Source organism: Capricornis sumatraensis, chromosome 1, assembly GCF_032405125.1.
Source record: "Capricornis sumatraensis isolate serow.1 chromosome 1, serow.2, whole genome shotgun sequence".
NCBI lineage: Eukaryota > Metazoa > Chordata > Mammalia > Artiodactyla > Bovidae > Capricornis > Capricornis sumatraensis.
In genome coordinates, this window is record NC_091069.1 from 232,511,521 (window position 1) to 232,533,511 (window position 21,991).

Genomic DNA, 21,991 nt, shown 5'->3' on the forward strand with positions numbered 1-21,991 from the left:
GTAGAAAATGTATTTACTACAGATCCCAAGATTAATTCTGAAGACTTTATATGCTTTTTTACTGAGTAAATCATCAGTCATAAGAAAGTAAGTAGTCAAAATAAGGAGTGAGTTATCTGCATAATCTGTAGACCTTGTTCAAGGCTTTTATGTAGCCCTTTTTAAATTAAGGGAAACTTGTATTTCTTACCAAGAAGGGTTTATTTTGGATAAGTAAATTCTTATTTAGTTAATATAAAATTTTTCTCTAAAACTAAAAATTTTGGAAGAAAATCCCTTTCCTTAAGAATTACTGAAAATTGATAAGCTATACAAAAGAGATAGAAATTACTCTTTAAAACTGCATTCAATTGGGGTACCATTTAACTACTTTGATGGTAATGGTGTAGGAAGTCCAGACCTTCTGAAATGGTTCCTGATGTGATTAACTGATAAGGTGTATCTCTCTGTGGTCTTTTAATAGGAGACCTCTGAAAGTACTGATCTTCAGACAACTCTTCAGTTATCCATGAAAGCAATTCAGCATGAAAATGTAGACGTCCGTATTCATGCTCTTACAAGCTTGAAGGAAACCTTGTATAAAAATCAGGTATGAAAAGTTAAAGTGTCAGTCGCTCAGTTGTATCCAACTCTTTGTGATCCCATGGACTGTAGCCCACCAGGCTTCCCTGTCCTTGGGATTCTCCAGACAAGAATACTGGAGTGGGTACCTATTCCTTTCTCCAGAGAATCTTCCCTATCCCGGCATCAAACCTGAGTCTCCTGCATTGCCGGCAGATTCTTTACAGTTTAAGCCACCAGGGAAGCCTAAGATATAATTAAAGAGCTACAGGAAAGAAAGGGTAGCTTTCAAGAAAAGATGACGATAGGCATATTCGCTTGAGATTCAGTAGGGTCAATGAAAAAAGTGATTTTTATTTAACAAGATTATCAGAGCTGACCTAGAATCAGTAAATTCATGAGGTGCCCTTTAAGGCTGAAGAGGTTTGCATATTTTTTTCTTGTTTTTTTTTGAAGGGTCATGATTTGGCAGTTATATTTTAGGTAACTGCATTTTCCTAAGGAAGGATGTATGCAGTTTATATGAGTCTTCTCATGTAATTTCCTGTAGATATCTTTTATGTAAAATTTCAATAATTTTGCCGATTTTCAATTTGATGGAATTCTGTTAGTTTTAATAAAGCTAAATTTTAAGTTTTTATGAGGTCAGTGAACTTTATTCTTTTCCTTGTCAACATAATATAGATTATCCCAAACCTTGGTGAGAGTGAGAATTGGTATTTAAAATACCAGATCACTATAAATCTATAAAATGGAAAAAAATTGTTAATAAAGTTTTCATTTTTGCATATCAAGAACTCATTTGATAAGATGTGAGAGCCTAAGACCCTCAGGAGTTAGTTGATTGCAAACTGAGTTGTATTTGTTTTCATGATAGAAAGAAGCATTTTCTTAGGATAAAAGATATACATGATGGTAGCAAGTACATTCTTCTGGGTCAGTGAGCTTGTATACCCAAGGTGGGAAGCAGCCAGTGTGGACATGATGCTACCACGTGGAGGAGCCTTGAATCTCTTTGAGCGTAGATATTATACTCTCCTAACTGTAAATTTGCATTATCAGTAGAAAATATAATCAGCACACTGCCCCAAAACATCTAGGACAACAAGAAAAATGATTTCTTTTCCAACTGTGGCAAACAGGTAACATCATCTAAGATATCACAAGCTATCTGGCATGCCCTCCCCCCAAAAAAAGAGGAATTGAATGAAGAATTTAAAAAGAGAAATGGGCAAAAAAGCAAGATATGAAACAAGAGGTGACTAAACTGAAGAAATTGAAGAAATGAAGATTAAATTATAAGGAGCATACAGGAGGAACATATATGACTAAAACTTTAGGAAGGAGCATTGAAGAAAGCCAGGAGAATAATCAAGAGAACAAAAATGAGATTAGAGAAAGGAGTACAGAGGATCAAAGAAGCAGGTGAAATGGAAACTTGGCAAAGATCTCACATACAAATGAAATTTGTAAAGAAGAAACATAAAGCAATAGTTCTAATATTTAAAGCTATAATTCAAGTAATTTTTCTGTAAATAAAAGACCTAAGTCTGTATATTGAAAGACTATTGAAAGATTGTGTACCTGTAAAAATTGACCCCAGCATAGTCAACTCTGAGACATATCTTAGACTTTAGTAATAAGAAATCTTCAGGACCTACAGGTAAAAAAATATTCTTAAAAAATCACTTAAAAGGGCAAGAAAAGTAAATTAGTATCATTATTCTCAACAGTAATATACAGAAAAGACCTAGAGGATAGCAGCATTTTCAAAAATGTAAAGGACATAAAGAATAAGGCAAGCTGTCCTTAGAATATCATGGATAATAAACAGAGTTTTAACATATAAGAACTGAAGAAATACAAGTTTCACAAGCAAGCCTTTCCTAAGAAATATGCTAGAGAATGGTTTCATTCAATGAAGTGATGACTGGGGAGACTTTGGCAAAAGAACTGATGGTTACTAGTTATATATTTAACAGTGGGGCAACTTCAGGAGAATTCTATGTAAATGCTATAGCATTTTAATAAGATAGAAACAATGCATTTTTTTTTTTCTAATGAGAGAAGAAGAGACTAAGATATGAGTAAAATGAGCTTAGTCCCTATTGTGTAGGCAATAACTCAGGGTCAAAATATACTATTTAAAACTGGCAAACTGGTTAAAGAAGATTAAATAAAGATACTTTTTTATTTATATGAAGGATACCTCTAGAACCTTTTTATTTATATAAAGGATACCTCTATATAAAGGATAACTCTAGAACAAAAGTATAAATTTTCTTCTGTACCAAAAGAAATTAAATTTTAGGAGTTAGTTATAATACATACAGTATTATAATTTTAAAAGGCATGGGATTCTCCAGGCAAGAATATTGGAGTGGATTTCCATTGCCTTCTCTGAGGGATCTTCCTGACCCAGGGATTAAACCTGGGTCTCCTGTATTGCAGGCTGGTTCTTTACCATCTGAGCCACCAGGGAAGCCTATTTATGTAAAGGATACCTCTAGAACAAAAGTATAAGTTTTATTCTGTACCAAAAGAAATTAACTCTTAGGAACTGATTATAATATATATAGTATTATAATTTTAAAAAACTGATAGAATTTAGGCCCAACATATCAATCATATTAATAAATGTAAAAAGACCTTAACAGAAAAAAAATTAAAAATTGTTTTACAAAGCAGAAAACAACTCTGTAATACACACATATAAAATAAATTATTTAGAAAGGCTAAAAGTAAAGGAAGGAGCAAATTTATGACAGATAAATTGAAATTAGAAAGCAGGAATTCTGATTCTGCCACCGGACAAAGTAGATCAGAAACCAAAAAGTATCAAATGTGATGAAAAGAGGGCACTTTATACTGCTAAACGCTGTAATTCACAAAGATACAAGAGAAGATACAGAATTTACAAAGAAGATACATTATGAATGTATATACTTCTGAGGAACTAAACTCCTAGAGAGAGGAGACAGATTAGTGGTTGCCTGGGGCTCAGAGATTGGGGGAAAATGATAAGGGAACTAAGAATTAAACAGAAAATATAATACCATTATTTTCATAAATGCTGAAATAGCCTTTGACAAACTATAACGTCCATTTCAGATAAAAGCACTCAAGAAAATAGGAATCGATGGATAATACTTTGATATATCATAAATGTATACATATACATATATGTGTATATGTATACTACATACACACGTGTGCACACACACATGCATGCTTCATGGGGAGATAAGACACCTTCCCACTAAAAATAAACTTGCTCATTATCTCCACTGCAATTTAATATTCAGTTGGAAGTATTGGCCAATGAATTTAGATTAGACAAAACCATCACAGGCATGAGATTTGGTAAAGACATGAAAATAGCCCTATTTACAGATGACATGTACTTGAAAAACTATAGAAAAAAATCAATAAACTAACTCAGACAACAAACAAATTCAGTAAAGAGAATATAAAAATCATAATCTTCATATAACTAGCTGTAACCAGGTAGAAGACTTGTTGGAAAACCCAATTTGTAGTAGTAACAGAAAGAGAGAATATACTTAGGAATAAGCGTAACAAGAAATGTATGAACTAGTAAGGAAAACTTTGAAACACTCCTGATAAACACAAAAATATAATTGATTTAAACAGAAACACCCCTTATTTATTAAGTTGGCTCAATATTATGAAGATTTTAGTTCTCCCTAGTATTATATAAAAAGTTAATGCCATCCCAAAGATGCCAAGTTGTTTTTTTTAACTAGAAAACTTCATACTAATGTTCAGACAGAAAAACAAACATGTAAAAATAGCTAGAAAAAATCTGGGGGGAAAAAAGCAACTAGGAGAGTTCAGTAGCCCTCCCAGACATTAATATATTCTATGTAGTATACTCTATAGCCTCTATGATTATTATAAAAGTGTGATACTGGTACATGAATAAACAGACCAGTGGGAAGAAATAGAAAGTCCTAAAATAGACCCAAGCATATATGGACATTTATGATATAAAAATAACGTTTCAAATAATTAGAGCAAACATGGATTTGTTTTTTGACAACTGGTTAGGCATTTGGAAAATGATAAAATTGGATTCATACTTTAAAAACACTTTCTAAATAGTTGCATTGAACACATAATTCTTTTGGAATTGGATATTTTTTGTTGAAAATGCAAACCCAGTTTATGTAACCTAAAAGTGAAGTAAAAACATTTTTAAGTAAGTGATTTCGCTCAGTCGTGTCCGACTCTTTGCGACCCCATGGACAGTAACCTGCACCAGGCTCCTCCGTCCCCGGGATTTTCTAGGCAAGAGTACTGGAGTGGGTTGCCATTTCCTTCTCCAGGGAATCTTCCCAACCCAGGGATCGAACCCAGGTCTCCCACATTGTAGACAGACACTTTACCGTCTGAGCCACCAGGGAAATCCGAACTTATTAAATAAGTATATTTTAAAATTATCTTTCTTTTGTGTCTCATTTATATATTTAGTATGAACTGCATTTATCTTTTATAACTAAAATGTTCTTTTCCATATTATCTAGTTTTAGCAAAGTAATAAATGCCTATAATTTTATTAGTTTTGCTGTTTATTGTTTCCTAGTTCATCTTTTTAAAGTATTTATGCCTGAATTAACCTATAATGTTAATTTAAGTCAGCTACTATTAAAGATTCTAGATGAGATAAAGTTGTCTTTTTATTTTTCTTTCGAAATCTATTACATTAATTTGAATCACAGTTTTAACATGGAGTTTGAAGTGCTTGTATGTGCCTTACTTTTGCTAGCAGGAAAATTATGTAAATGAAGTAGTTCTAAAATGGTTAAAAAGATACAATGTCTAAATCTTACCTGGCCTGAAAGTAGTCACTTCTTATCCCTAAGTTTTTTATTACAGCATCCTCAGATGATAGATTTAAAAAGATTACTTGAACCAACATTTTTTTTTCATAAAGCCTACCTCTTTTTCCTGTGTCTTTTTAAAAAAAAATCATCCCCATCGATTTCTTTTCCTGTATCTTTTTCTCCTGTACTTGCTTTTTATACTCTTCAGTTTTCTTATTTGAACTAATAACTCTTCCTTCTTGAATTATTGAAATACCTATTATGCTTGAAAAATACTCTGGGCTCTTTTTCATCTTTTTCACTTCTTCTTTACCTTGTACATATATTTGTTAATGCACATATTGTATAATATTTTAATTATTTGTTTGTATGTCTATTTTCACTTTAAGTTGTGAACTCACTGGGATAAGACCATGTCTTACTTCTGTATACTAATGTAATAATACTCAGTCCCTATTTATTTAGTGGATTAATAATAGAAATTCTTAAACACAATTATGATTCTAATCCTACAGAATATATTGTGAATTATATTATGTGAACTCAGCAAAAACTCAGTGAAAAGACTGCAGAACCTGAGTTTAATTTTGTCAATATTTATCAGATATTCCTGAATGTTTTTAAGCTTTCTAGTTAGGAAAGTATACTAGTTTGTAGAAGTTACATATAAACTTTCTTTCTATTTTTATTTTAGGAAAAACTGATCAGATATGCAACAGATAGTGAAACAGTAGAACCTGTTATCTCACAGTTGGTAACAGTGCTCTTGAAAGGTTGCCAAGATGCAAACTCTCAAGCTCGGTTGCTCTGTGGAGAATGTTTAGGGGAATTGGGGGCAATAGATCCAGGTCGACTAGATTTCTCAACCACTGACACCCAAGGAAAAGATTTTACATTTGTGGTAAGTTATGATAATTTGGTTTGATAAGAAGAGTTCTCTCTCCTAATGGGATTTCTACAAGAAATTTGTAGAAATGGGATTTCCATTTACAAGAAACTATTCAGTTTGTCCTTCAGTTCAGTTCAGTTCAGTCGTTCAGTTGTGTCCAACTCTTTGTGACCCTATGGACTGCAGCATGCCAAGCCTTCCTGTCCATCACCAACTCCCAGAGCTTATTCAAATTCATGTCCATTGATTCGATGATGCCAACCATCTAATCCTCTCTCATCCCCTTCTCCTCCCGCTTTCACTATTTCCCAGCGTCAGGGTCTTTTCAAATGAGTCAGCACTTTGCATCAGGTGGCCAAAGTATTGGAGTTTCAGGTTCAACATCAGTCCTTCCAATGAATATTCAGAATTGATTTCCTTTAAGATGGACTGGTTGGATCTCCTTGCAGTCCAAGGGACTCTCAAGAGTCTTCTCCATCACCACAGTTCAAAAGCATCAATTCTTCGGCGCTCAGCTTTCATTATAGTGCAACTGTCATATCCATACATGACTACTGGAAAACCATAGCCTTGGCTACACGGACATTTCTTGACAAAGTAATGTCTCTGCTTTTTAATATGCTGTCTAGGTTGGTCATAACTTTTCTTTCAAGGAACAAGCCTCTTTTAATTTCATGACTGCAGTCACCATCTGCAGTGATTTGGAGGCCCCCCCAAATAAAACCTGTCACTGTCTCCCCATCTGTTTGCCATGACGTGATGGGATCAGTCAGATGCCATGATCTTTGTTTTCTGAATGTTGAGCTTTAAGCCAACTTTTTCATTCTCCTCTTTCACCTTCATCAGGAAGCTCTTTAGTTCTTCTAGGCTTTCTGCCATAAAGGTGGTGTCATCTGCATGTCTGAGGTTATTGATATTTCCAGCAATCTTGATTCCAGCTTGTGCTTCATCCAGCCCAGCATTTCTCATGATGTACTCTGCATATAAGTTAAATAAGCATGGTGACAACATACAGCCTTGACGAACTCCTTTTCCTATTTGGGACCAGTCTGTTGTTCCATGTCCAGTTCTAACTGTTGCTTCCTGACCTGCATACAGGTTTCTCAAGAGGCAGATCAGGTGGTCTGGTATTCCTATCTTTTTCAGAATTTTCCACAGTTTGTTATGACCCACAGAGTCAAAGGCTTTGGCATAGTCAATAAAGCAGAAATAGATGTTTTTCTGGAACTCTCTTGCATTCCAATGGGTATATCTTTTCTTTTCTCCTTTGCTTTTTGCTTGTCTTCTTTTCTCAGCTATTTGTAAGGCCTCCTCAGACAACCATTTTGCCTTTTTCCATTTCTTTTTCTTGGGAATGGTCTTGATTCCTGTCTCCTATACAATGTCACAAACCTCTGTCCGTAGTTCATCAGGAACTCTGTCTATCAGATCTAGTCCCTTAAATCTATTTCTGACTTCCCCTGTATAATTGTTAGGGATTTGATTTAGGTCATACCTGCATGGTCCAGTGGTTTTCCCTACTTTATTCAATTTAAGTTTGAATTTGGCAATAAAGAATGCATGATTTGAGCCACAGCTCCCGGTCTTGTTTTTGCTGACTGTATAGAGCTTCTCCATACTTGGCTGCAAAGAATATAATCAGTCTGATTTCAGTGTTGACCATCTGGTGATGTCCATGTGTAGAGTCTTCTCTTGTGTTGTTGGAAGTGAGTGTTTGCTATGACCAATGCATTCTCTTAGTAAAACTCTGTTAGCCTTTGCTCTTCTTCATTCTGTACTCCAAAGCCAAATTTACCTGTTACTCTAGGTGTTTCTTGACTTCCTACCTTTGCATTCCAGTCCCCTATAATGAAAAGGGCATCTTTTTTGGTTGTTATACTAAAAGGTCTTGTAGGTCTTCATAGAACCATTCAACTTCAGCTTCTTCAGTACTGGTCGGGGCATAGACTTGGATTACTGTGATGTTGAATGGCTTGCCTTGGAAAGGAACAGAGATCATTCTGTTGTTTTTGAGATTGCATCCAAGTTCTGCATTTTGGACTCTTGTTGACTATGAGGGCTACTCCATTTCTTTGAAGGGATTTTTGCCTCCATTAGTAGATATGATGGTCATCTGAGTTAAATTCACCTATTCTAGTCCATTTTAGTTTGCTGATTCCTAAAATGTCAAAGTTCACTGTTGCCATCTCCTGTTTGACCACTTCCAATTTGCCTTGATTCATGGAGCCAATATTCCAGGTTCCTACGCAATATTGCTCTGTACAGCATCGGACCTTGCTTCTATCACCAGTCTCATCCACAACTGGGTGTTGCTTTTGCTTTGGCTCCATCTCTTCATTCTTTCTGAAGTTTTTTCTCCACTGATCTCCAGTAGCATATTGGGCACCTACTGACCTGGGGAGTTCATCTTTCAGTGTCCTGTCTTTTTGCCTCTTCATACTGTTCATAGGGTTCTCAAGGCAAGAATGCTGAAGTGGTTTGCTGTTCCCTTCTCCAGTGGACCACATTTTGTCAGAACTCTCCACCATGACCCGTCTGTCTTGGGTGGCCCTACGCAGCATGGCTCATAGTTTCACTGAGTTAGACAAGGCTGTGGTCCATGTGATTAGATTGGTTAGCTTTCTGTGATTGTGGTTTTCAGACTGTCTTCCCTCTGATGGAGAAGGGTAAGAAGCTTTGAAAGCTTCCTGATGGTAGAGACTGACTGAGGGGGAAACTGGGTCTTGTTCTGATGGGCGGGGCCATGCTCAGTAAATCTTTAATTCAATTTTCTGTTGTTGGGTGGAGCTGTGTTCCCTCCCTGCTATTTACCTGGCTCCAAACTATGGTGGAGGTAATGAAGATAATGGTGACCTCCCTCAAAAGATCCCATGCACGCACTGCTACCCTCAGTGCCCTCAACCCTGCTGCATGCCACCACTGACCCACGCCTCTGCTGGAAACTCCTGGACACCCACAGCCGAGTCCGGGACAGTCCCTTGTGGTGTAACTGCTCCTTTCTCCTGGTTTCTGGTGCACAAGGTTCTGTTGTGCCCTCTAAGAGTCTATTTCCCAATCCGGTGTAAGTTCTGGTAGCTCTGTGGTGGGGTTAATGGCGACCTCCTCCAAGAGGGCTTATGCTATACGCAAGACAGTTGTACCCAGAGCCCCATCCCTGTGGCAGACTACTGCCGACCCATTTTGTCCTTAATGGCAAGTTAATCTAAACTAGATAATTTGGGTAATTTCTGAGTTTATTCCTTAATACTATTACAGAGACCTTTAGCCAAAAAATATAAAGCTGAAGTCTAGTCTGGAGTGCTGCATTCTTTTAAATAAACTTTCTGACATAATTGTGACAAATACTTAAAATCTAATTGATTATTTAAATTTTACTATTTAAACCCAATTTCTCAATGTCTCCATGAGAAACTCATTTCCCAGGGTGTTTTAATAGTGTGTATATAAAGATGTTTCCATGGTCAAATGAGTGTGGGAAATCTTGTAAAACAAAATTAAACAGAACTTTTAACATATTGGAGAACATTATGAATCTCCTACAGAAGGGCATGTTAAAAATTATTTTTTGAAGCTTTTCAAGTGACCAAGGTTCTAATGAATGTAATTTAGAAAATTCTATAGAACAAATTTTCTTTTTAAGGGTTAAAAAACCAAAATATGCAAATTGCTGACTCTGTAAAATTTGAATGAGTCTAACACTTTAAAAATAGTTTAAGAAGTGTTAGATTTGGCTTCTTAGCTACAGATTATATTTTAGACTTGGTACCAAACTTCATTTGAACCTTACTGAGCTTTCCTTCTCTAAGTTAAATTCACTTACGTAACTAAGTTAAATTCACCATGGTATGCACAGTACAATTTAAGAAAATGTATACAAATTATCATATAATTTTTTCTTTTTTTTTTGAGACTGGAGTAGAAGATTCAAACTTTGCCTATGGATTATTGATGGAACTAACAAGAGCTTACCTTGCGTATGCAGATAACAGCCGAGCTCAAGATTCAGCTGCTTATGCCATTCAGGTAAGAGTATATGTATACCTTACTGGCTTTATGTTATTAAGAAAGTTGTAAATTCTCTACTTGAGGAACTCTTAATTTTTAACTATCATTTTTATTATCAAAGTCATACAAGTTCTTGACAAAAATTTCAAGAGTACAGAAATGTACTCTTCTAACATTATTATACGTACTTTAACATTTTTTCTATTTATATACAAATATATGTGTGTTCTCCAGCAAACAAGCAGATCATATTTGTTGATTTTCTTTTGTGTTTAACAGTATGTGTTGTGTAATTTTCCATGTCAGTACATATAGCTCTAATTCATTCTTTTCGGTGACTTTATATTCAATATAATATACTGTAATTTGTTTAAAAAACTTTATTTAAGATAACTAGGTTCTGTTCAATATCTTGTTTTTACAAAAAAATTATTTAGAAAACATATATATAATTTCTGAGTATTTAGTGAGTATATCAATAATATAGATATCTTGAAATTAAAATCTCGGAGCAAATACAGTTTACATTTGATTATCAAAAAAGCTTCACTGCTTTATACTCCCTTGACAAACCTGCCTTTAATTAAAATTTTAAATCTTTGCCAGTGTGACAGATAAAATATGATATTGTTTCATATTAATTTATACTTAATTATAAGATCAGTGTAACATATTTTATATATTTATTGCTTTTCTCTAAATGATCTTTTCTCATTTTTCCCTTGGTAATGATCTATTTTTTAAATTGACCTTTTAAGACCTATTTGGATGTAGTGGAAATTATCCCTATGTCTTCCATACGAATAACAAACACTTTCTAGTTTGATTTTCTTTGCCCCTTTTCATATTTTTTCAATTAAAATATTTTTTTTATTTTGTTAGATATTCAGGTCTGAAATTCATGATTAGAGGCCTGAGTTAAAGATAGAATTTGGAGGTGTTCATAGTTTGTAGTAGAGATGGTATTTAAAACTGTGATTCTGAGGAAGTATGTATAGGTAAAAAGGTTCTAGTAACTGAGATCTGGATAATGAGGAGTCACTGAGAAGAGGGGAAAAAGTAAGAAAAGGGAGAAAGAGCTACCAATAAGGTGGGAAAGATGGTGTTCTGGAAGACAAGAAAGTGTTTCAGAAAGTATGTCTGTGTGTGTGCTAGTTACTCAGTCATGTTGGACTCTTTGCACCCCTATGACCTGGAGCCCACCAAGCTCCTCTGTCCATGGAATTTTCCAGGCAGGAATACTGGAGTGGGTTGCCATTTCCTACTCCAGCGGATCTTCCCAACCCAGAGATCTGACCCAGGTCTCCCACATTACAAGCAGATTCTTTATTGTCTGAGCCACCAAGGAAGCCCCTTCAGGAAGTATGGTGTGATCTAAATGCTGACCATATTCTATAGGTGTGATTATTTCAGGACTACGAATTGACCATTGGCTATAGTAACATAGAGATCATTGCTGTCCTTGAAAAGAGCAGTTTCAGTGTAGTTTAGAAAGCATTATTAGAGTATTTTTAAGAACATGTGGGAGGAGAAGAATTAGAAAAATTACAGAAATTCTTTTGAAGAGTGTTGCTGTCAAGGAGAGCAGAAGAATGAGATAGTAGCTAGGGAGGAAAGAAGGGTAAAGATGGAAAAAATGACAATGTGTTTACATGTGCTTGGGAACAGTTCAGCAAGAGGAGAATAGTGATGATATAGAAGAGAACTGATCTAACACTATTTTAAGTAGGTAAAGAGATGTGGAATATAGTGTACAAGTGGGAAGAATAACCTTAATTAAAACAAAAACAGTTCATCTTTAGTAACAAGAGAAAAAGCAGAGCATGTAAGCACTGATGTGGTATTGTCACACTGGGGAGATATTAGCATGGCAGTTGCAGAGGTCTCTTGTAATTGCTTATTTTATCAGTGAAATATGAAACAAGATGAACAACTGTATATTAGTGTTTTTTGTTTGTTTTTTCTTCTAATTTTGTAGATTTATAACTGACATACAGCACTGAATAAGTTTAAGGTGCATAGCAGAATGATTTGACTTTTGTACATCATGAAATGATTATCACAAGTTTAATGAACATCCATTTATCTCATATAAATACAAAATTAAATCTTAAAAAAGTTAAATATTTTTTAGCACAAGGAATGTTTTCCCTTGTGATTAGAACTCAGGATTTACCTTCTTAACAGCTTTCATATATAACATAGCAGTGTTAATTATATTTATCATGTTATACATTCAGTTCAGTTCAGTTCAGTCGCACAGTTGTGTCCGACTCTTTGCAACCCCATGAATCGCAGCACGCCAGGCCTCCCTGTCCATCACCATCTCCCGGAGTTGACTCAGACTCATGTCCATCGGGTCTGTGATGCCATCCAGCCATCTCATCCTCTGCCGTCCCCTTCTCCTCCCACCCCCAATCTCTCCCAGCATCAGAGTCTTTTCCAATGAGTCAACTCTTTACATGAGGTGGCCAAAGTACTGGAGCTTCAGCTTTAGCATCATTCCTTCCAAAGAAATCCCAGGGTTGATCTCCTTCAGAATGGACTGGTTGGATCTCCTTGCAGTCCCAGGGACCCTCAAGAGTCTTCTCCAACACCACAGTTCAAACGCATCAATTCTTCAGCGCTCAGCTCAGCCTTCTTCACAGTCCAACTCTCACATCCATACATGACCACAGGAAAAACCATAGCCTTGACTAGACGGACCTTAGTCAGCAAAGTAATGTCTCTGCTTTTGAATATACTATCTAGGTTATACATTATATCTCTAATATTTCTTTATAACTGGAAGTTTGTACCTTTTGATTGATCTAATTCTAAATATAAAGTACATATTCTCTTAGTGTTTATAATTGTTATTAATAGGAATATATCTGTTGCATGTGGTCCTTTATAGTGGAATTGTAAAGAAAGAATAGTAGGTGATGAAAGATATAATATCCTAACATTTGTCTTGTGTTAAAGATTGATATTAGAAAGGTTTGTTTTTCTTCATCTATAAAATCCCACTTGTTTTATTTTCAGGAAAGTAAAATATAACCATTTCATTGCTGGATTTGACTAATGAATTGGTCTTTAACATTTGCATCTTATTTTCAGAATTTTAAGCTCGGTATGTTATATCTAGAATTTGAAATATCTTAAAGTTTTGAACTATTTTAGATTGATAGTACTTTAATTAAAATTCAGAAAAGGTCACACTCTAAAAATTCTGCAAGTATGCTGCTGCTGCAGCTGCTGCTGCTAAGTCGCTTCAGTCGTGTCCGACTCTGTGCGACCCCACAGATGGCAGCCCACCAGGCTCCGCCGTCCCTGGGATTCTCCAGGCAAGAACACTGGAGTGGGTTGCCATTTCCTTCTCCAATGCATGAAAGTGAAAAGTGAAAGTGAAGTCGCTCAGTAAGTGTCCGACTCTTCATGACCCCATGGACCACAGCCTACCAGGCTCCCCCGTCCATGAGATTCTCCAGGCAAGAGTACTGGAGTGGGATGCCATTGCCTGCTTCATCTGCAAGTATAGAAGATTTCAATTTTTTCCTCCACATAACTTAGTCATTTATTTTAGAACATGTTCTATGTAGCATGCAAATTACATGTTCCATTATTGGTACTACCACAGCTTTGTGACCTTGAGTAAGTCACCTGAATGGTTTTAAGCATTGAGATAAATCTAAGCAAGTTCATAACTCCAAAATGTTATAATTTTATATATTTTTAATGTATTTTTATAGCTGTAGTATGTAGAATGTTGGTGGATGTAAAGGTGTATCTGTTTCATTGATGATTTACAACTGTAAAATATATATTTGTAGGAGTTACTTTCCATTTATGACTGCAGAGAGATGCAAACTGATGGCCCCGGTCACCAATTGTGGAGGCGATTTCCTGAGCATGTTCGGGAAATACTGGAACCGCATCTAAATACTAGGTCTGTAAACTCATTAATACTATTTTGATACAATTTTTTTAACTTTATAAAATAAAAGTTACTTTTGATATAACATTTTAGCTTTAAAAGTGTTTTTAGTATGTTTTAATATGTATTTTTCCACTATGATTTATGTTTATAATCTTGTCAAAATGGGAACAATTTGCTCATGGTTTAAATTCTATAACTTTGAATATTTAGACAAATTCATTGAGGCTGAAAGGATTATTTTTTAATTCCACTGTCAGTAGTACTTTGAAAAAAATCTACTTTAAATTGAATATGAGTTGAAACTTTTGATGTGTATGTGCTAAGTCACTTCAGTTGTGTCCAACTCTTTGCAACCCTTTGGACTATAGCCTGCCAGGCTCCTCTGTCCATGGGATTCTCTAAGCATGAATACTGGAGTGGGTTGCCATGCCGTCCTCCAGGGGATCTTCCCTGACCAAGAGATTGAACTTATGTTTCTTAAGTCTTCTACATGGGCAGGTGGGTTCTTTACCACTACTGCCATCTGGGAAGCCCTGTGAAAATATTTTCTTCTCCTTAAAAAAAAATTTTTTTTCTAACCTTTTATTTTTACCATTTAAAAAACTTTGTTAGGATTGATTGAAGTCCATTAATTATTTTTAGTTAGAAACTTTAGTTTTAGTTAGTCTAAGTCCCAAAATTATTGGATATTTGACCTTGGATAATTACTTTAGCTTTGGAACCCTAGTACAGTACCTAGACACATAGTAAAATTCTTTATAAGAGCCCTTAAGTATGTATACTTATTTGCTACATATCTTTTAATATTTAGAAACTTTTTAAACATCATTTTATTTCTTATGAATAGTACTATTTAAAGATATAGTTTGTTAAGATAAAGTTTATTTTTTCTATTTTGAGAACTCTATACTTCTCCATTTCTTTATCTGTATTTTATAGCACTTACAGATGCTTAAGAGTTTCTGTGAACTAGATAGATCAATCACCTATGGTTCACAATTGCCACAGAAGTAATTTTAGGAGAAAATATCAGGATGTGACTTGACAGAGCCTTACTTGTTCCCCAATATCCATAGTTTCTAAGTTTAGCATAAAACTTGTAAAAATCATCCAGAGAAGTATATTTGTGATTGTTCAAAATAATGATGATTAACTGAGAGACACTGGATTTTTCATTTTTTAGCAATTTGTGATACAGTGAAATACATAATGTTTGCTGAGAACCTTGAGTGTAGGGCATTAATTATATTTGTCATTTCCAAACCTTACACTGGTGATTAAAAAGGAACCGACTCACCTCAATAATTCCTGTACACATGTGTAAATGAGACCTGTTTGAACAGGTTTAAATGTTAGTGCTGAGGAGCAAATAGAAAGAATCATGTTGAAGTTATGGAAAAGAGAGAAGTGATTGATAAAATAAGGCCCCAAGGAGCATCCAGAATACTAGCCATGGGTGATTAAAGGAAGTGACGTCTCTTTCTCTGTAACAGAGGAAGATAAAAGTGGTGGATAGAACTTATTTACAAATTTAACTGTGGGGTTGTGTCAATGACTTCTTTTTTCTCCATGAAGTAAGAGGTATAAGAGACAAGATTATTGGCTGAAAGTAGCAGTGCAGTTGGTAATAGGTCACATAAGGAGAACAATGATTATTTGAAATAGCCACTGTGGAAAACAGAAGAGAGAGCTGATAAGGGATATTTAGGATTTCTGGGCAGCATAGAGGTCCATTGAGGTTGAAAACTAAGATATGTAGTAGTACTAATCTCATAAACAATTTCATGATGTTTCCTCTATCGATGCAGTGGCCTTGATATCGTTTCAGTGAAGGCAAGCATTTAGACTGATCCAAGATTTGGAGCTTGGCAGATGGGTCCAGCTGGTAAAGACAGTGTGGCATTGGAGTGTATAGAGGATATTACCAAGAGAATGCTTGAAGTGGAGGACCATAGAAACCAAGCTGGTTAGGAAAAGAAGTAAATGAAAAGGAGGTATTATAGGTTAGAAGCATTTAGCAGAATCAAGATACAGAAGATCTCAATGAGAGAGAACAGATGTGTCAGTAACTGAGTGAAAGAACTGGAAATTTGGGAAACTGTGATCGCAAAGTGGGGTCTAAATAGTACATTTTGGAAGTGAAGAAGTTTCTCTGTTTTGACAAGGGAGTCCCGAAAAAGAAGTAGAGGAGAAAGCCACTGAGAAGTTTTCAGTTTGACTGGATGGTCCAACCGGACATTGAAGTCACTCAGAATGATAAGACTTGGGGAGGAAAGAAAATGCTGAGCAATCTGCTAAATTTATCAGTGAGTTGGTAGATGTCCATAATGAGTATAGTATAGTATATATATGTGGATGACTTGAATCTCAAAGGAACAGACCTTTTTTGTTCCAGGGTGGGGTTGGAAGGATCTGAAAGAGCATTGAGGAAGGGAAGAAGCAGACTCAAATACTTTGATGTACTTGGGGAGTTCAAGAATGACCTATCACCCCATCACTAAGAAGGCTTTAGAGAAAGTAGTGTCTTTAGCCAGATTTCAGTAAAGGCAAGGGTGTAGTAGGGTAGTCAGCAAAAGAGTTGATATAATTCCTTATACTAAAGTTTTAGACAAATGGATATATATTTATTTTTTAATAAATAATTTTTAAATTACAGATATAAGAGTTCTCAGAAATCAACAGATTGGTCTGGAGTAAAGAAGCCAATTTACTTAAGTAAATTAGGTAATAATTTTGCGGAATGGTCAGCATCTTGGGCAGGTTATCTTATAACAAAGGTAAGAGAGCCTTGTCCAGAATTTAACTGAACAGAAATTGTAAAGGAAATGAGAACATTTTATCTGAATGCATAGCACACACAGTAGGCACTGAAATATTTGTGCTGTTAGTGATAGAAATTTTTGTAGAAAACGTTTACTAATAGAGAGTTTCTCTTTTGTTACTAGTAACAGTTTCTGAGTAAGAAGGTAGTTTTTTAATCAAGCAAATAATTGTGTTCTTAGTGTGTTTGTAAAATGTCTATTACATTACGTCCTATCATTTTATGTTTTAAATAATATTGTTTAAAAGAATATAAATGCCTTATCAGACTTTTTATATATAATATAAAGATTTCTTAGGTAATAAAAAGATATATTATCCCTCAGTGGCCATTTCTAAAAGAGAATACATTATCTGAACTTCCTCTAAAATAAAAGTAATCTGAATGTGAAAGTTCAGTCATGTCCAGATCTTTGTAACCCTATGGACTATCCTGTCCATGGAATTCTCCAGGTCAGAATACTGGGGTGGGTAGCCTTTCCCTTCTCCAGTGGATCTTTCCAACCCAGGGATCAAACCCAGGTCTCCTACATTGCAGGTAGATTCTTTACCAGCTGAGACACCAGGGAAGCCCAAATAAAAGAAAGGTTTTTTAAAGATAAAATTTCATGGAAAAATAGAGATATGTTCCTGATATTTTCCTAATATGAAATTTTTACATGCCTGACAGAAAAAAGGTACCTTTTTGTTCCTGCAAAATGTTTAATGTGTATTTAAAATTCACTACTTTTGTTGTTAATTCATATTTCTATTAGTGTTTTAAAGCATTATAATAAATTTTATCTGGTAATTTCAATAAAGTTTTTTTCTTTTTTAGTGAATATACTGAAAATAAAATATGTGAAATGTTAATACTATTGAATTAATTACTTTCAGCTGTGGAATATTTTATTTAGCTGTATTTAGTTTTTTTTTTGTTTTTTTTTTAGTGAAGGATTTTTATTTGAAGAAGGAAAAACCTTTAAACTTTTATAGGAGAAACCCAAGATGGTAGGTGTTGCAAGAGGGCATCAGAGGGCAAACACACTGAAACCATACTCACAGAAACCTAGTCAATCTAATCACACTAGGACCACAGCCTTGTCTAACTCAATGAAACTAAGCCATGCCTGCGGGGCAACCCAAGATGGGCAGGTCATGGTGGAGAGGTGTGACAGAATGTGGTCCACTGGAGAAGGGAATGGCAAACCACTTCAGTATTCTTGCCTTGAGAACCCTATGCACAGTATGAAAAGGCAAAATGATAGGATGCTGAAAGAGGAACTCCCCAGGTCAGTAGGTGCCCAATATGCTACTAGAGGTCAGTGGAGAAATATCTCCAAAAAGAATGAAGGGATGGAGCCAAAGCAAAAACAATACTCAGTTGTGGATGTGACTGGTGATAGAAGCAAGGTCCAATGCTGTAAAGAGCAATATTGCATAGGAACCTGGAATGTCAGGTCCATGAATCAAGGCAAATTGGAACTGGTCAAACAAGAGATGGCAAGAGTGAACATCGACATTCTAGGAATCAACAAACTAAAATGGACTGGAATGGGTGAATTTAACTCAGATGACCATTATATCTACTACTACGGGCAGGAATCCCTCAGAAGAAATGGAGTAGCCATCATGGTCAACAAAAGAGTCTGCAATACAGTACTTGGATGCAATCTCAAAAACGACAGAATGATCTCTGTTCATTTCCAAGGCAAACCATTCAACATCACGGTAATCCAAGTCTATGCCCCAACCAGTAACACTGAAGAAGCTGAAGTTGAATGGTTCTATGAAGACCTACAAGACCTTTTAAAACTAACACCCATAAAAGATGTCCTTTTCATTATAGGGGACTGGAATGCAAAAGTAGGAAGTCAAGAACCACCTGGAGTAACAGGCAAATTTGGCCTTGGAATCCGGAATGAAGCAGGGCAAAGACTAAGAGAGTTTTGCCAAGAGAACGCACTGGTCATAGCAAACACCCTCTTCCAACAACACAAGAGAAGACTCTACACATGGACATCACCAGATGGTCAACACCGAAATCAGATTGATTATATTCTCTGCAGCCAAAGATGGAGAAGCTGTATACAGTCAACAAAAAGAAGACCAGAGGCTGACTGTGGCTCAGATCATGAACTCCTTATTACCAAATTCAGACTTAAATTGAGGAAAGTAGGGAAAACCACTAGACCATTCAGGTATGACCTAAATCAAATCCCTTATGATTATACAGTGGAAATGAGAAATAGATTTAAGGGCCTAGATCTGATAGAGTGCCTGATGAACTATGGACTGAGATTCATGACATTCTACAGGAGACAGGGATCAAAACCATCCCCATGGAAAAGAAATGCAGAAAAGCAAAATGGCATTCTGGGGAGGCCTTACAAACAGCTGTGAAAAGAAGAGAGGTGAAAGGCAAAGGAGAAAAGGAAAGATATAAGCATCTGAATGCAGAGTTCCAAAGAATAGCAAGAAGAAAGCCTTCTTCAGCGATCAATGCAAAGAAATAGAGGAAAACAACAAAATGGGAAAGACTAGAGATCTCTTCAAGAAAATTAGAGATACCAAGGGAACATTTCATGCAAAGATGGGCTCGATAAAGGACACAAATGGTATGGACCTAACAGAAGCAGAAGATATTAAGAAGAGGTGGCAAGAATACACAGAAGAACTGTACAAAAAAAAGATCTTCACGACTCAGATAATCATGATGGTGTGATCACTAATCTAGAGCCAGACATCCTGGAATGTGAAGTCAAGTGGGCCTTAGAAAGCATCACTACGAACAAAGCTAGTGGAGGTGATGGAATTCCAGTTGAGCTATTTCAAATTCTAAAAGATGATGCTCTGAAAGTGCTGCACTCAGTATATCAGCAACTTTGGAAAACTCAGCAGTGGCCACAGAACTGGAAAAGGTCAATTTTCATTCCAGTCCCAAAGAAAGGCAATGCCAATGAACGCTCAAACTACCACACAATTGCAGTCATCTCACGCGCTAGTAAAGTCATGCTCAAAATTCTCCAAGCCAGGCTTCAGCAATACGTGAACCATGAACTTCCTGATGTTGAAGCTGATTTTAGAAAAGGCAGAGGAGCCAGAGATCAAATTGCCAACATCCACTGGATCATGGAAAAAGCAAGAGAGTTCCAGAAAAACATTGATTTCTGCTTTATTGACTATGCCAAAGCCTTTGACTGTGTGGATCACAAGAAACTGGAAAATTCTTCAAGAGATGGGAATACCAGACCACCTGACCTGACTCTTGAGAAATCGGTATTCAGGTCAGGAAGCAACAGTTAGAACTGGACATGGAACAACAGACTGGTTCCAAATAGGAAAAGGAGTACGTCAAAGCTGTATATTGTCACCCTGCTTATTTAATTTATATGCAGAGTACATCATGAGAAACACTGGACTGGAAGAAACACAAGCTGGAATCAAGATTGCCGGGAGAAAGATCGATCACCTCAGATATGCAGATGACACCACCCTTATGGCAGAAAGTGAAAAGGAACTCAAAAGCCTCTTGATGAAAGTGAAAGAGGAGAGTGAAAAAGTTGGCTTAAAGCTCAACATTGAGAAAATGAAGATCATGGCATCTGGTCCCATCACTTCATGGGAAATAGATGGGGAAACAGTGGAAACAGTGTCAGACTTTATTTTTCTGGGCTCCAAAATCACTGCAGATGGTGACTGCAGCCATGAAATTAAAAGATGCTTACTCCTTGGAAGAAAAGTTATGACCAACCTAGATAGCATATTGAAAAATTCCAACAAAGGTCCATCTAGTCAAGGCTATGGTTTTTCCAGTAGTCATGCATGGATGTGAGAGTTGGACTGTGAAGAAGGCTAAGCACTGAAGAACTGATGCGTTTGAACTGTGGTGTTGGAGAAGACTCTTGAGAGTCCCTGGGACTGCAAGGAGATCCAACCAGTCCATTCTGAAGGAGATCAACCCTGGGATTTCTTTGGAAGGAATGATGCTAAAGCTGAGACTCCAGTACTTTGGCCACCTCATGCGAAGAGTTGACTCATTGGAAAAGACTCTGATGCTGGGAGGGATTGAGGGCAGGAGGAGAAGGGGACGGCAGAGGATGAGATGGCTGGATGGCATCACGGACTCAATGGACGTGAGTCTGAGTGAACTCTGGGAGTTGGTGATGTACAGGGAGGCCTGGCGTTCTGCGATTCATGGGGTTGCAAAGAGTCGGACATGACTGAGCGACTGAACTGAACTGAACTGAATGCTGGTAAATTGAGGTTTGGATCATACCAATAAAACTTGACTCTAACACCAAGTAATTTAAACTTTTTATTTCTTTCATTTTCTTTCCTATAATTAATCATTGTTGATTACTTAATAAAAATATGGTCTTGTATGTAATTTACTGGCCCAGGAAATACTTCCTAGTTACTTTCCTCATCTATTTGTTCAGGAGAAAAATACACTAAATTTAATGTAGCTAAGTAAAAGATAATGTAATTAGCAAAGTTAATCTGTAACAAAACATGATACATTTTAAAATGAAGTCTGTGGTGAAAAGACCATTTTTGCTGAGATAATTGGCAGCCCAAGTAGCTATGTTGCTCTTGTAGGGGTCTCAGCAGTTTAGACACTTGACCAGAGGGATGGTGAGCTAAATCCTCCCTACTTGAGTGCCTTTCTTCATAGGAAAATACCTACTCTACAATGATAGACTAGCTCACATGTTGTCTTTTGGTGTTAATCAAAAGAATAAAATGTACAAAACTACTTACTGTCTCTAAACCGTTGGAGTTTATAGGTTCGGCATGATCTCGCCAGTAAAATCTTCAACTGCTGTAGCATTATGATGAAGCATGATTTCAAGGTGACCATCTATCTTCTTCCACATATTTTAGTATATGTTTTATTGGGGTGTAATCAAGAAGATCAACAAGAGGTGAGATACATTATTTTATTTGGTTTCTGTTTGTACAAACATT

General features: G+C 36.1%; 1 protein-coding gene across 1 annotated transcript in view; it reads left to right on the forward strand.

Annotated features, from left to right (window-relative positions):
• ATR (ATR serine/threonine kinase) overlaps positions 1-21,991 on the forward strand; it is a 110,919-nt gene that overhangs the window by 45,187 nt on the left and 43,741 nt on the right. The window contains exons 21-26 of the mRNA XM_068969197.1: positions 464-589; positions 6,103-6,309; positions 10,207-10,320; positions 14,115-14,230; positions 16,878-16,998; positions 21,811-21,948. Of these exons, the coding sequence (XP_068825298.1) occupies positions 464-589; positions 6,103-6,309; positions 10,207-10,320; positions 14,115-14,230; positions 16,878-16,998; positions 21,811-21,948 (822 nt within the window). The remainder of the gene's footprint in view (positions 1-463; positions 590-6,102; positions 6,310-10,206; positions 10,321-14,114; positions 14,231-16,877; positions 16,999-21,810; positions 21,949-21,991) is intronic.